This window comes from Salmo salar, chromosome 05, assembly GCF_965601325.2.
Source record: "Salmo salar chromosome 05, fSalSal1, whole genome shotgun sequence".
In the NCBI taxonomy this organism is placed as follows: Eukaryota; Metazoa; Chordata; class Actinopteri; order Salmoniformes; family Salmonidae; genus Salmo; species Salmo salar.
The window spans coordinates 63,507,354-63,523,599 of NC_138295.1; the positions used below are offsets into that span (position 1 = coordinate 63,507,354).

At 43.9% G+C, this 16,246-nt stretch overlaps 1 protein-coding gene across 2 annotated transcripts in view; it reads right to left on the reverse strand.

Moving 5' to 3' along the window:
• The window catches only part of LOC106605428 (ubiquitin carboxyl-terminal hydrolase MINDY-3), a 44,186-nt gene that overhangs the window by 12,855 nt on the left and 15,085 nt on the right, over nucleotides 1–16,246 (reverse strand). For both annotated transcript variants that reach the window (XM_014201075.3, XM_082975369.1), the window contains exon 11: nucleotides 4,759–4,831. In XM_014201075.3, the coding sequence (XP_014056550.2) occupies nucleotides 4,759–4,831 (73 nt within the window). The remainder of the gene's footprint in view (nucleotides 1–4,758; nucleotides 4,832–16,246) is intronic.

Consider the following 16,246-nt stretch of genomic DNA (forward strand, 5'->3'; position numbering starts at 1 on the left):
GTAATCAAACTTTTATAATAGTAAATCTGATTTTGGTGAAGGCTAAACTTGCCGGGTGTCTAAATAGCTAGCCCGTGATGGCTGGGCTATGTACTTAGAATATTGCAAAATGTGCTTTCACCAAAAAGCTATTTTAAAAATCGGACATATCGAGTGCATAGAGGAGTTCTGTATCTATAATTCTTAAAATAATTGTTATGCTTTTTGTGAACATTTATCGTGAGTAATTTAGTAAATTGTTAGCAAATTCCCCTGAAGTTTAGTATGCTAGTTCTGAACGTCACATGCTAATGTAAAAAGCAGTTTTTTGATATAAATATGAACTTGATTGAACAAAACATGCATGTATTGTATAACATAATGTCCTAGGTGTGTCATCTGATGAAGATCATCAAAGGTTAGTGCTGCATTTAGCTGTCTTCTGGGTTTTTGTGACATTATATGCTAGCTTGAAAAATGGGTGTCTGATTATTTCTGGCTGGGTACTCTGCTGACATAATCTAATGTTTTGTTTTCGCTGTAAAGCCTTTTTGAAATCGGACAGTGTGGTTAGATAAAGGAGAGTCTTGTCTTTAAAATGCTGTGAAATAGTCATATGTTTGAAAAATTGAAGTTTTTGTATTTTTGAGGAATTTGTAATTCGCGCCACGCCTATCATTGGATATTGGAGCAGGTGTTCCGCTAGCGGAACGTCTAGATGTAAGAGGTTAAATCATCACCCGTTTGTCGAAGTAGGCTGTGATTTGATGAGAAATTAACAGGCACCGCATCGATTATATGCAATGCAGGACACGTTAGATAAACTAGTAATATCATCAACCATGTGTAGTTAACTAGTGATTATGTTAAGATTGATAGTTTTTTATAATATAAGTTTAATGCTAGCTAGCAACTTACCTTGGCTTCTTGCTGCCCTCGCGTAACAGGTAGTCAGCCTGCCATGCAGGCTCCTCGTGGAGTGCAATGTAAGGCAGGTGGTTAGAGCGTTGGACTAGTAACCAGAAGGTTGCAAAAACGAATCCCCGAATCCCCCCTGAACAAGGCAGTTAACCCCCGTTCCTAGGCCGTCATTGAAAATAAGAATGTGTTCTTAATCTGACTTGCCGGGTTAAATAAAGGTGTGTAAAAAATAAAAAAATAAAACAATTACCGATTGTTATGAAAACTTGAAATCGGCCCTAATTAATCGGCCATTCCGATTAATCAGTCGACCTCTAGTTGCAACACTCACTATTGAGTTCCAAACTGCCTTTGGAAGCAACGTCAGCAAATTAACTGTTCGTGGGGAGCTTCATGAAATGGGTTTCCATGGCTGAGCAGCAGCACACAAGCGTAACATGCTGACCACACTTCGCGTGAGCGAGCGTCGCAAAATACATTTTGAAATCCATGTTATTCAATTATTGCACCCACACTGCCAAGGAGCGTCTGCGATGCCAAGGGCTAAAATAGAACTCCTTTCTATTTCTGATGCAGATCGCGCTGAAAGTCCTGCCTATCCCATCTCCTCATTGGTTTATCGAAGCAGGTACCCACGATCTCCTCATTGGTTATACCCACGTGGGTGATTGAAAGATAAACTGTTTTGCCGGTCGTCGTGGTAATACTATGGAAGTTTAGATGCTGATAACCATATAAGTTCAAAGATGAAAAAGCCTGGAAGGAGGAGAGATGACTAGAAACGATTCGGTTGGCCATTTTATGTGTGGATTAATTGTCAGAGTAGAGGACCTTGTGCATTTCAGGTAAAATAACAACTCAATGTTTATATCCCAGGACAAATTAGCTAGCAACAGCAAGCTAGCTAAATAGGACAAATTAGCTAGCAAGTGCAAGCTAACTAGCTAAATTGCCATACATGTTTAATGCTTTTCGACCTGTCCCCAAATTAATGTCATTGGTTCAGAGTGTGTTTTGATATTTTAACCTGCGTGTCGTGATCGCGTTTGGTGTAGGGGGACAAAATAAATGTGCGCACGATGGCGCACGCGTGCAGCCGGTTTGGGTTCCGTGTAGATCACCATGCACAATGCCAAGCGTTGGCTGGAATGGTGTAAAGCTCACCGCCATTGGACTTAGGCTTGCGTTCTCTGGAGTGATGAATCACGCTTCACCATCTGGCAGTTCAACAGATTAATCTGGGTTTGACGGATGCCAGGAGATCGCTATTTCCCCAATGCATAGTGCCAACTGTAAAGTTTGGTGGAGGAGGAATAATGGTCTGGAGCTGTTTTTCATGCTTCGGGCTTGGCCCCTTAGTTCCAGTGAACGGAAATCTTGAAGCTACAGCATACAATTATATTCCAACTTTGTGGCAACAGTTTGGGGATGACCCTTTCCTGTTTCAGCATGACAACGTATCCGTGCACAAAGTGAGGTCCATACAGAAATGGTTTGTCGAGAACTTGACTGGCCTTGAAGATACCCCTCTAGTGGTGTGGGGGCTGTGCTTTGGCAAAGTGGGTGGGGTTATATCCTGCCTGGTTGGCCCTGTCCCGGGGTATCGTTGGTGTCTTCCGACCCCTCCCGTCTCAGCCTCCAGTATTTATGCCGCAATAGTTTGTGTCGGGGGGCTATGGTCAGTCTGTTATATCTGGAGTATTTCTCCTGTCTTATCCGATGTACTGTGTGAATGTAAGTACGCTCCCTCTAATTCTCTCTCTCCCTCCCCTCCCGGAGGACCTGAGCCTTGGGACCTTGCCTCAGGACTACCTGGCTTGATGACTCCTTGCTGTCCCCAGTCCACCTGGTGGTGCTGCTGCTCCCCAGTTTCAACTGTTTTGACTGCGGCTATGGAACCCTGACCTGTTCACTGGACGTGCTACCCTGTCCCGGACCTGCTGTTTTCGACTCTCTCACTCTCTACCAGACCTGCGGTCTCAACCTCTGAATGCTCTACTATGAAAAGCCAACTGACATTCATTCCTGAGGTGCTGACCTGTGCTGACCCTCTACAACCACTGTGATGATGATGATTATGAGACCCTGCTGGTAATCTATGAACGTTTGAACATCTTGGCCACGTACTGTTATAATCTCAACCCGGCACAGCCAGAAGAAGACTGGGCCACCCCTCAGAGCCTGGGTCCTCTCCATGTGTCTTCCTAGGTTCCTGCCTTTCCAGGGAGTTTTTCCTAGCCACTGTGCTTCTACATTTGCATTTCTTGCTGTTTGGGGTTTTAGGCTGGGTTTCTGTATAGCACTTTGACATCGGCTGAAATAAGTTTGATTGCAAGAGCCCTGACCTCAACCCCATCGAACACCTCTGGGATGAATTGTAACGCCGACTGCAAGCCAAGCCTAAATCGCACAACATCAGTGCCCGTCCTCACTAATGCTCGTGGCTGAATGGAAGCAAGTCCCTGCAGAAATGTTCCAACATCTAGTGGAATGCCTTCCCAGAAGAGTGGAGGCTGTTATAGCAGCAAAGAGGGGACCAACTTCATTAATGCCCATGATATTGGAATGAGATGTTTGACAACCATGTGTCCACATACTTTTGGTAATATAGTGTGTCCCTCTACCTTCATCGTTCGTTCAGTCTCTCACCTTTTCACGGCCAAAAGCAGAGGGTAGTGATTAGAAAGCAGCGGGCCTCAGAATCTGACATCCTCTCGACTCAGTAAATACTCAGAGACTCAGTAGAGTTAAGTAGAACTCTCCTACGTCCCTCCCTTCTCCAGCCAGGTCACCCGTGATACAAGTCAGTAGTCGACGTCCATCCAGGTCTCAAGACGTTGGAAACCGGCCACTAGAGGCAACAGTGAGCGCTGTTACCTTTAGGTAGGTTTCGGTTTTGCTAGGGCGTTGTGGACGGGGATGGCGGATAGGTGTAAGCATCTGCCTCGGGTTGCAAGTTCGAATCCAAGGATAGAAAGTTGCTTCGGAGTTAATGCCTGAACTTTAAAAACACTTCAAAATGTGACCTTTTGAACAACTTCTAAATTCGATGCTTGAGAAATATGGATGAACGTCTAATTCTAATGTGAGACCAGGCTGGATGCCCTATCCTTGCCCCTTTCTTTGCCCCCCCGGTCACCCCAAAAAGAGGAAGAGGATGGGAGCAGGTTGACTCAGCTGTGGGGGGATTTGGGCAGGCGGGCTGACACACACACTAACCCCAAAACAACAGCAGAGATGAGAGGACCCCTGCTCAGAGGATGAGGAGAAGAGAGGATGAGAAGATAGGAGTGGGAGGTTATACAGGCACATGCTCTACCAGGAAGGAGAGAGGAGAAAAGATAACATGTCCAGGATATGTGTGTGTGTGTGTGTGTGTGTGTGTGTGTGTGTGTGTGTGTGTGTGTGTGTGTGTTTGTGAGTGAGACTATTAGGCAATATACCGTTTATACCATATGTTGGGGTATTTCGAAATACAGACGGTATGATATTCAATACCGATAAACCAGGGTTTGCGTGCTACGCCACTGCTTATAACTATAAGTATAACTATAAGAAACCTAAGATGTGGCAAATCAATTATATCCAGCTCAGGGCTCCAGCTATGCATTTGGTTTGCTAACTTGCTAGCTAAGTGGCTAAGTGTCAAGATCCAGATTCTTGGTTAGAGGAGAGACATTCAATCCCCTCCTGGATCAAGATCCTCGTTGCCTAAATTGTTGTGCATTTCCATTTTAATAGCACCCCTTGTGTGCACTTCCGGTAATACTGTGTAACCCAGTATGGTACAGAAACAGTATGAAAATCTGGATACTGCCCAACTCTCAAGACTATCAGACTATCATTGAAAGGTATTACCTTCTGGGTCGAAGGTTTGGAAGACTCTCCTGGCCTGTTCAGACGGAGACTCAGGAGCCACCAGACACATCTCCTACAAAGACAAGAGAAAGGGACATATGTCAGATCAACATTATATTATAGTCTAAACACAGAAATTAGACAGGCTTCCAATTCTCCAGAAAATCCCAACAGAGAGAGAGCGAGAGAGATGTTGTGTAGACTGAGGCACACAGAGATCACATAATAGGTCAAGAATTAAAAGATTACAACACCGGCTCTAAGGAGTGCGCGCGTGTGTAAGCTAGCATGTGAATGTAAGAGCTTGCTTGTGTGTGTACGGACTATCATTATCATCAGGCTCTGTTGGGTTATTAGCTGATCTGCAGATAAAACCAGACGTTTTGTTTTCACTCAAAACACATATCAGCCAATCAGACGCTCACACAGAGAGTTATAGTTGTTTGTTTGCTGGCTCAGAGTGACGTTGCCAGGGGGACTCGGGAGGAGAAATAAGGAGAGACAGATTTCACAGAGATAGGACAGTGTGTGTGTGTGTGTGTGTGTGTGTGTGTGTGTGTTGAGATGGGGGGGTAAGTCCCATCCTCTGGATTCATCAACCCCCAACTCCGTACTCCCTTACCCAAGTTTCATAGTGAAACATGACAGTTTTGACAGGCTGGGAACCAAACTGCAAAAGCAAACACGCACCGTGGTTAGCCTAGTATTAATGACACTGGCCGCATCCACTGAACTGGAGTATGTTTACTACAGTGGCGTTTTACACAAACACACTCAGCCCGAACATAAAGACACTCAGAAAATACCTAATAAACTGAGCACATCTCCCTCAGCTAGCTTTTATTAAAGTAGGAGTTCAGATGAAACAATAGGTTATCACAGACATATTACCGTCCTCAGGGGTCACAGAGAGAGAGAGAGAGAGACGAACAGAGAGAGAGATGACAGAGGGAGATCAGGGGAAGAGTTGGGGAGAAAGAGACATCAAGAGGAGAAGACTCCCAGCTGGTAGAGAGGAGTGCACACACACATTTCTCACTGTCAGAGCAGCTGGGGGTACAGAATGGGTAGATGTGTTAGTTTAAGTATCTCTATAAATCAAACGGTACATTCTTCCTCCAGATATATAGACATGGAGTCAGACGTGTGTGTTAAGGGTTAATGAATGGTCAGGGGGTTAACTGCCCTTACATGAGCATAATTTACTGAGGAGGACGTTGCTGAAGGGAGTGTGTATGTGTGACATACAGCGCATTCGGAAAGTATTCAGAACCCTTGACTTTTTCCACATTTTGTTAAGTTAGCCTTAAAATGTATTAAATAGTTTCCCCCCCTTCAATCTACACACAATACCCCATAATAGCAAAAATAGATTTTAAGAAATGTTTGCTAATATATATATATATACACACACACACAGCTCAAAAAAATAAAGGGAACACTTAAACACAATGTAACTCCAAGTCAATCACACTTCTGTGAAATCAAACTGTCCACTTAGGAAGCAACACTGACTGACAATACATTTCACATGCTGTTGTGCAAATGGAATAGACAACAGGTGGAAATTATAGGCAATTAGCAAGACACCCCCAATAAAGGAGTGGTTCTGCAGGTGGTGACCACAGACCACTTCTCAGTCCCTATGCTGATGTTTTGGTCACTTTTGAATGCTGGCGGTGCTTTCACTCTAGTGGTAGCATGAGACGGAGTCTACAACCCACACAAGTGGCTCAGGTAGTGCAGCTCATCCAGGATGGCACATCAATGCGAGCTGTAGCAAGAAGGTTTGCTGTGTCTGTCAGCGTAGTGTCCAGAGCATGGAGGCGCTACCAGGAGACAGGCCAGTACATCAGGAGATGTGGAGGAGGCCGTAGGAGGGCAAAAACCCAGCAGTAGGACCGCTACCTCCGCCTTTGTGCAAGGAGGAGCAGGAGCACTGCCAGAGCCCTGCAAAATGACCTCCAACAGGCCACAAATGTGCATGTGTCTGCTCAAACAGTCAGTTACAGAGTCCATGAGGGTGGTATGAGGGCCCGACGTCCACAGGTGGGGGTTGTGCTTACAGCCCAACACCGTGCAGGACGTTTGGCATTTGCCAGAGAACACCAAGATTGGCAAATTCGCCACTGGCGCCCTGTGCTCTTCACAGATGAAAGCAGGTTCACACTGAGCACGTGACAGAGTCTGGAGACGCCGTGGAGAACGTTCTGCTGCCTGCAACATCCTCCAGCATGACCGGTTTGGCGGTGGGTCAGTCATGGTGTGGGGTGGCATTTCTTTGGGGGGCCGCACAGCCCTCCATGTGCTCGCCAGAGGTAGCCTGACTGCCATTAGGTACCGAGATGAGATCCTCAGACCCTTTGTGAGACCATATGCTGGTGCGGTTGGCCCTGGGTTCCTCCTAATGCAAGACAATGCTAGACCTCATGTTGCTGGAGTGTGTCAGCAGTTCCTGCAAGAGGAAGGCATTGATGCTATGGACTGGCCCGCCCGTTCCCCAGACCTGAATCCAATTGAGCACATCTGGGACATCATGTCTCGCTCCATCCACCAATGCCACGTTGCACCACAGACTGTCCAGGAGTTTAGGGGCAGGTCTGGGAGGAGATCCCTCAGGAGACCATCTGCCACCTCATCAGGAGCATGCCCAGGCATTGTAGGGACGTGGAGGCACGTGGAGGCCACACACACTACTGAGCCTCATTTTGACTTGTTTTAAGGACATTACATCAAAGTTGGATCAGCCTGTAGTGTGGTTTTCCACTTTAATTTTGAGTGTGACTCCAAATCCAGACCTCCATGGGTTGATAAATTGGATTTCCATTGATTATTTTTGTGTGATTCAGCACATTCAACTATGTAAAGAAAAAAGTATTTAATAAGATTATTTCATTCATTCAGATCTAGGATGTGTTATTTTATTGTTCCCTTTATTTTTTTGAGCAGTGTATATATAAAAACAGATATCACATTTACATAAGTATTCAGACCCATTACTCAGTACTTTGTTGAAGCACATTTGGCAGCGATTACAGCATCAAGTCTTCTTGGGTATGACACTACAAGCTTGGCACATCTGTATTTGGGGAGTTTCTCTTATTCTTCTCTGCAGATCCTCTCAAGCTCTGTCAGGTTAGATGGGGAGTGTTGCTGCACAGCTATTTTCAGGTCTCTCCAGAAATGTCAGATTGGGTTCAAGTCCGGGCTCTGGCTGTGCCCCTCAAGGACATTGAGACTTGTCCCGAAGCCACTCCTGCAATTTCTTGGCTGTGTGCTTAGGGTCGTAGTCCTGTTGGAAGGTAACCCTTCACCCCAGTCTGAGGTCCTGAGCATTCTGGAGCAGGTTTTCATCAAGGATCTCTGTACTTTGCTCTGTTCATCTTTCCTTCAATCGTGACTAGTCTCCCAGTCTCTGACGCTGAAAAACATCCCCACAGCATGATGCTGCCACCACCATGCTTCACCATAGGGATGGTGCCAGGTTTCCTCCAGACATGATGCTTGGTATTCAGGCCAAAGAGTTCAATCTTGGTTTCATCAGACCAGAGAACCTTCTTTCTCATGGTCTGAGTGTCCTTAAGGTGCCTTTTGGCAAACTCCAAGCCGGCTGTCATGTGCCTTTTACTGAGGAGAGGCTTCCGTCTGGCCATTCTACCATAAAGGCCTGATTGGTGGTGTGCTGCAGAAATGGTTGTCCTTCTGGAAGGTTCTCCCATCTCCACAGAGAAACTCTAGAGCTCTGTCAGAGTGACCATCGGGTTCTTGGTCACCTCCCTGACCAAGGCCTTTCTCCCCGTTTGCTCAGTTTGGCAGGGTGTCCAGATTTAGGAAGAGTTTCGGTGGTTCCAAACTTCTTCCATTTAAGAATGATGGAGGCCAATGTGTTCTTGGGGACATTCATTGCTGTAGACATTTTTTTGGTACCCTTACCCAGATCTGTGCCTTGACACAATTCTGTCTCGGAGCTCTACGGACAACTCCTTTGAGCTCATGGCTTGATTTTTGCTCTGATATGCACTGTCAACTGTGGGACCTTATATAGACAGGTGTGCGCCTTTCTAAATCATGTCCAATACATCTTATTTACTACAGGTGGACTACAATCAAGTTGTAGAAACATCTCAAGGATGATCAATGGAAACAAGATGCACCTGAGCTCAATTTCGAGTCTCACAGCTGCCATGACTCTCCTGTGAAGACCTGAATGATCAGGTTACAGTGGGTCCGCTATACAGCGCCCTCGCTCTCCAACAGAGGGGGAGAGGGGTGAAGTTTGCCGTTTTATGACAGTCTTAAATACCTGCAGGAACTCACTCTCCCACTCTGCAGAAATGAAAGTAAAAAAATCCCTTTGTTACAACAGAGATTTTGTAGTACTGTGACGTCCAAGATTGGATAATGAAACAATATTTCTGTAATCCAAACACTTGGAATGGTCCATGGCTATTTAAAGAACAATCCTGTTCATTACAAATTCATTACAAATTTGTGATGTCAATAAAGACGGTATAACCAAATAACGATAACTCTAGAAATGTAAATCTGATAACTGGGACGTATACATCTAAATGTTGTGGAACTTATATGATTAAATATTAAACTATTTGTGAGAAGATGAAATGTGAGTTTAGCCTTCTAAATGAGAGAATTGTTTTTCCATGTAAAGTTTTACCCAGTCAGTAACCACGCCCACGTGAGCACAGACCTTGTGGCAACGTGACTGACACCACCCTCCAAGGTGAGTGCTTAACCTGTTGGGGTTAGGGGGCAGTATTGACACAGCCGGATAAAAACGTAACCGATTTAATCTGGTTACTACTCCTGCCCAGTAACTATAATATGCATATAATTATTGGCTTTGGATAGAAAACACCCTAAAGTTTCTAAAACTGTTTGAATGGTGTCTGAGTATAACAGAACTCATATGGCAGGCAAAAACCTGAGAAGATTCTGTACAGGAAGTGGCCTGTCTGACAAGTTGTTGTTCATCTTGGCTCTTTTTATTGAAGACTGAGGATCTTTGCTGTAACATGACACTTCCTACAGCTCCCATAGGCTCTCAGAGCCCGGGAAAAAGCTGAATGATATCGAGGCAGCCCCAGGCTGAAACACATTTACGCTTTTGGCAAGTGGCCGATCAGAGGACAATGGGCTTAGGCGCGTGCACGAGTCGACCCCGTGCTTTATTTTCTTTCCTCTTTTTACCTAAACGCAGATTCCCGGTCGGAATATTATCGCTTTTTTTACGAGAAAAATGGCATAAAAATTGATTTTAAACAGCGGTTGACATGCTTCGAAGTACGGTAATGGAATATTTAGAATTTTTTTGTCACGAAATGCGCCGTGCTCGTCACCCTTCTTTACCCTTTCGGATAGTGTCTTGAACGCACGAACAAAACGCCGCTGTTTGAATATAACTATGGATTATTTGGGACCAAACCAACATTTGTTATTGAAGTAGAAGTCCTGGGAGTGCATTCTGACGAAGAACACCAAAGTTAATAAACATTTTCTTATAGTAAATCTGACTTTGGTGAGTGCTAAACTTGCTGGGTGTCTAAATAGCTAGCCCTGTGATGCCGGGCTATCTACTTAGAATATTGCAAAATGTGCTTTCACCGAAAAGCTATTTTAAAATCGGACATATCGAGTGCATAGAGGAGTTCTGTATCTATAATTCTTAAAATAATTGTTATGCTTTTTGTGAACGTTTATCGTGAGTAATTTAGTAAATTTTTAGTAAATTCACCGGAAGTTTGCGGGGGGTATGCTAGTTCTGAACGTCACATGCTAATGTAAAAAGCTGGTTTTTGATATAAATATGAACTTGATTGAACAAAACATGCATGTATTGTATAACATAATGTCCTAGGTGTGTCATCTGATGAAGATCAAAGGTTAGTGCTGCATTTAGCTGTCTTCTGGGTTTTTGTGACATTATATGCTAGCTTGAAAAATGGGTGTCTGATTATTTCTGGCTGGGTACTCTGCTGACATAATCTAATGTTTTGCTTTCGTTGTAAAGCCTTTTTGAAATCGGACAGTGTGATTAGATTAACGAGAGTCTTGTCTTTAAAATGCTGTAAAATAGTCATATGTTTGAGAAATTGAAGTAATAGCATTTCTAAGGTATTTGAATAACGCGCCACAGGATTCCACTGGCTGTTACGTAGGTGGGACGATTTCGTCCCGCCGGCCCTAGAGAGGTTAATAGGACTCGCTGAAGAATTTGCATATTAGACCAGAAAAACATGGAGCGTGGCTGCACGTTGAAATGGTAGGAATTTAAATCTCTAGAGACCAGTACTTTTCCGGGTTGCTACGGGTGTGTGAAATGGTTCTAGCTCTACATTAGACCAGAGTGACCGACAGCGTGAGCTGAAAGGTACGAAATGGTTTGAAAATCTCTCGGAGACTGTCGAATTACTCCCCGTAGATGGATCGAGTATTTTCAACAGAGACAGCAAAGACATACACACGTAAATATGTACATTGCAATTCTTTCGAATGAGCGGCCATGCAAAGTATTTGCATTTCCATGAGCTGTAATGTACAATCGTGGAACTCCTTTGTTTTTCCCTTTCCCTCTCTTTTGAATCCGCCATTTCGGTTTAGTCCACCAGGGATCTTTCATTGCATTGTGTTAGTAACCAATAACTATACCGTGTGTGTGTGTGTGTGTGTGTGTGTGTGTGTGTGTGTATTTCTGTATGATTATTTAGTTAGAAAATAAATAAGCCAATTTGCATACCACCGATTCATTTATGCTAGGGTTTGTGCAGATATCCAAGAATTTTGCGACATTCAGAATGAGTCTGATAAGGTAAATAATAATTAATGAATTGACTGACTGATGTAAGAGATATTTATATCTTTAGAGTTTAGTCGGGAGATAGTAACTCATTAACTTTCCCGTGGTACCCCAGATTACTACTTAATTGTTATATGATTAATCGTGTAATATTTGAATGTGGTATGTCATTATTTTATAAATTAACAGTCAAACACATTAATGATAGTCACGACATAGCAAAGTGACTGAATAGATATTTCTGTTCCTAAAAAAAAAACTTTTTGCTTTGTCATTATAGGGTATTCTGTTTAGAATGCAGAGGATTTTTCCCCATTTTGTTACATTACAGCCTTATTCTAAAATGTATTTATTTTTTTTAATCAAGGGGTCTGAATACTTTCCGATGGCACTGTACAGTATAACCCAGCTATAGAGACTGGGTTAACTCATGTACTCTCCTCTAGCAGTGAGGGTTAAGACTCAAGAGTTATAACTGTAGGTAATAACACAGCGCTGGAACCTATATGAGAGATGCAGGAGACACACACACACACACACACACAGGAAATATTCCCAGTCGGTATTCACGTAATAATATGGAATGCCCCTCAACCACAAATTGCAGAACAAACATTTTTCATTCACCCACATTGTAAGCTGCAACTTCGTCGTAGTTTTTTTGTTCTACAGAAATAACAAAACATGCCGAAAAGCTGCTCTGTTGTTCAAAGTACATGTAGCCAAGTCAAAAATCACAACCTACGGTTCGCAATGCTCCCATGTAGGGAAATAGATCTTGCGAGAAGAGCCCTGTGTCTTCAGGCTATCCGGTGTGGGAGAGTGGGAAATGTGGGGACGTGTTGTCCAAGTAGTCTACACATAGCTGTGTGTGTGGAAGACATTTCATCACAGGTAAGACATTTAACTTGTTTAGTATAGTCCGTTTGTAACTCCACTCACTACTTGCAGCTGTATAGTCTGTTGTTGGTCTTAACTAGCTTAATGTTAAAGTTATCTAGCATTCACTCACGTGGCTGCTAGCATCATGATGAAAACGGGCGAGGGAAGCACTACAATATTACCTTTTTATAAGTAGGGAGAACGCTAGGGAGCAGGCAATGTTGAAAAGTAAACTTTAGACATGTTGTACTTTTCTTAAAATGTAGTTTTGTAAACGACTAAAACAGACAAAAAAAATGGTGCTTGAAAAATGTCAAGTTTCTGCTGTGAGCCAATGGGGTAATCATCACAGGTTGTTTTCCACACAAGCGGGCAGGGTCGTGACATTCTATCACCTCCATGTCTCAGCCATAACCAGGTCTTGAGTCTCCTTAAGAGACAGTAAACATACTGTCATTTACAGACAAGGCAACATATCATTACCTGAAGTCTGCCCACACACATACAATGAGCTCAGATACAATAACGCGACACACTAACAAAACGTGTCTATGTACAGGTAACTGCCAAAATAAAGAAAACACCAACATGAAGTCTTAATAGGGTGTGGGGCCACCACAAGCCACCAGAAGTTAATGCACCTTGGCATAGATTCTACAAGTGTCTAACTTTATTGGAGGGATCCGACACCATTCTTCCATGAGATATTCCATCATTTGGGGTTTTGTTGATGGAAAACGCTGTCTCAGGCACCGCTCTAGAATCTCCCATAAGTGTTCAATTGGGTTGAGATCTGGTGACACACACACACAAACTTTAAACTCCCTATGCTCCTTTGAGACCACTCTTTCAAAAAGTCACAGATCTCTTCTAGCCATGATAGCCAAAATAATGGGCAACTGTGCATTTTTATACAACACCCTAAGCATGATGGGATATGAATTGCTTAATTAACTTAATGAACACCCGCTTTCAACATATTTTGTATTCCTCATTTACCCAAGTGTTTCCTTTATTTTGGCAGTTACCTATTTGTGTGTAGCGTGTGTGGGTGGGTTAAATGCCAGGCCTGCTAGTATGTCTTTGATGTGTGTTTTATTAGAGGCCTGGAGATGCTGCTGAGTTTAGATTACATGTCATGTCACACACTCCACAGGGAAGGGGTGTGTGTATTAGCGCCGTCCCCTTCCAGCCTCTTGTTTGCTTGCACTGGACCAGAGGACTGCATTCTCTAAATGTGTATGCACGTGCACACACCCCAATGGTACCAAGATGTGTGCGCTATGAAAATCAAGAGGAATGCATTCCAAACTAGCTCAGAACCTAATTCTGTTCCACAAACCCTCAAATCTGTTGTCTACTGGAGCAGATTCTTATTAAACAGATCCAGCTCCTGAACAGCAACAGAAAACCTCTTAAAATAGAAACACACTAGTCCAGCTCATCTCTATCCATCTGTTTCTCTCCCCTTCCCTCCTACTTTAGTTTGGGCATTTTCTAACCCTCTTTCTATCCCTCTCACCTTCTCCCTCCCTCCCTCCCTCCCTCCAGCCTCTCCTTAACCCCTCGCTCTCTCCTGAGATGTAAGTAGTTGTAGATGGGTGTAGCCTTACCCCTCTCGTCGATCCCGCTCTACCCCTCCTTTGTCCCTCTGTTCTGTCCTGACACATACTTTCATCAGCCTCTCCATCTATCCATCCCTGACCATTCTCTTCCTCTGTCACGCTAACAGGAACTCCTAGTCTACAGTGTGTGTGGTGTTGGTTTAGTGTTTCGCTTTGTTAGGTGGAGAGCCTCTTGAAGCAGAAGACTCAATTACACTCAGACCTTTGTCCTGGCTAAGAGGGGCTGAGAGGTGTGCGTGCCAGAGAAAGACAGGTGATTAATGGTCTGTCAGGGACAACAAGCTATCTGGGGTCTCTGTCTAGGTGTGTATGTGTCTGAACAGAACAAGACTATAGAGAACAGGGCTATACAGGACAGCTGTAGAGACTGAGACCAGGCACAGACAAGGGGCCAGGCCCTATCACACACAGCCTTTGTCCCTGCTAGAATAGAACAGGTCAGATGCGTCAGAGAATAATGATGACGGTTACTGTACACATCTTTCACTCAGATCTAGCTTTGTGTGTGTGTGTGCACTCACAGGTAAGGTACATAGCACTTTTCTTTTTCTAAGATGCACTGAAAGGGAGACCTGCCTCAGACCTAATGACCCCATCCGCTCTCTCACTCACTGAGACGTTTAGGGACATGTACTTGTGTCTGTATTATACATCAGACACATGCTCTTTGGGGAAAGACAAAGTGAGTGTGTGTGTGTGGTGTGTGAGAAAGAGGCTACTCTCTTGAGAGACACTGAGGGCCAGAAGAGCTGCTCTATCTCCCGTTAAATCACTGACCCATAACGGTGCTACTACACACAAACACACACACACACCGGTTAAACCATCAGAGTACGTAAACACACAGACACACACAGCTCCCGAGAGGGGCTTAAGGATAAGAGGATAGAGGCCTGTGAATGGCATCACTCTCAGATGGAAAGGAAGAGAGAAAGGAGGAAACACTACAAAGAGAGAAGACAAAGAGGACATGGTCCACTAGGACAGCCAGAAGCCATTTTAAAGTACATCCTTCCTTCCGCACTCCCATCCTTTCAGGATTAAAATATATGTCATTATGACTGATGTGACATGACAGGATAGGGTTAATGACAGGGCTGTAATGGGGCAGGTTGAGAGCGTCAAGATTCTTGGTGTCCACATCACCAACCAACTAACATGGTTGAAGCACACCAAGACAGTTGTGAAGAGGGCATGAAAAAAACTATTCCCCTTCAGGAGACTGAAAATATTTGGCATGGGTCCTCAGATCCTCAAATAGTTCTACAGCTGCACCATCGAGATCATCCTGACTGGTTACATCACCGCCTGGTATGGCAACTGCTCGGCCTCCGACCACAAAGCACTACAGAGGGTAGTGCGTACGGGCCAGTACATCACTGAGGCAAAGCTTCCTGACATTCAGGACCTCTATACCAGGCAGTGTCAGGAAGGCCCAAAAAAAAGACTCCAGCCAGCCTAGTCATAGACTGTCCTCTCTGCTACCGCACGGCAAGCGGTACCAGAGCGCCAAGTATAGGTCCAAAAGGCTCCTTAACAGTTTCTACCCTGAAGCCATAAGACTCCTGAACAGCTAATCAAATGGCTACCTTGACTATTTGCATTGTCCCCCCATTTTTACGCTGCTGCTACTCTGTTTATTATCCATGCATAGTCACTTTACCTACACATTACCTAGACTAACCTGTGCCCCCGCACATCGACTCTGTACCGGTACCCCCTGTATATAGCCTCGCTACTGTTCTTTAAAACATGTTTTTTTTTAAATGGTGCATTCTGATTTGCTTAATAAGGAATTTGAAAAGATTCATACTTTTACGTTTGATACTTGACCCTTGTGTAGTCTTAAACATTCTGTATACTCCCTTTGTCCTAAGGGTAAAAAATGACCCGCCTTCACTAAACCCCTAAAATAAAGCAGCTTAATTGAATTAGAAACCCCAAATCTATTTTGCATGAAGAAACAACCTGTCATTCGTCAAACTTTGTGAATACCTGGGTTTTCCCTCTTCACAATGCAGAAAGACCGCATTTAAATCAGTGGACACCACTCCTTTTTATTACAACACACCTGACATAATTGTGTTCTTTACTAAAGTAGATTTATTTTTATTATTGGTAAAGGTACTGCATAGGAGTAAACCATTTTTTAGCAAGAGAAAGCAGC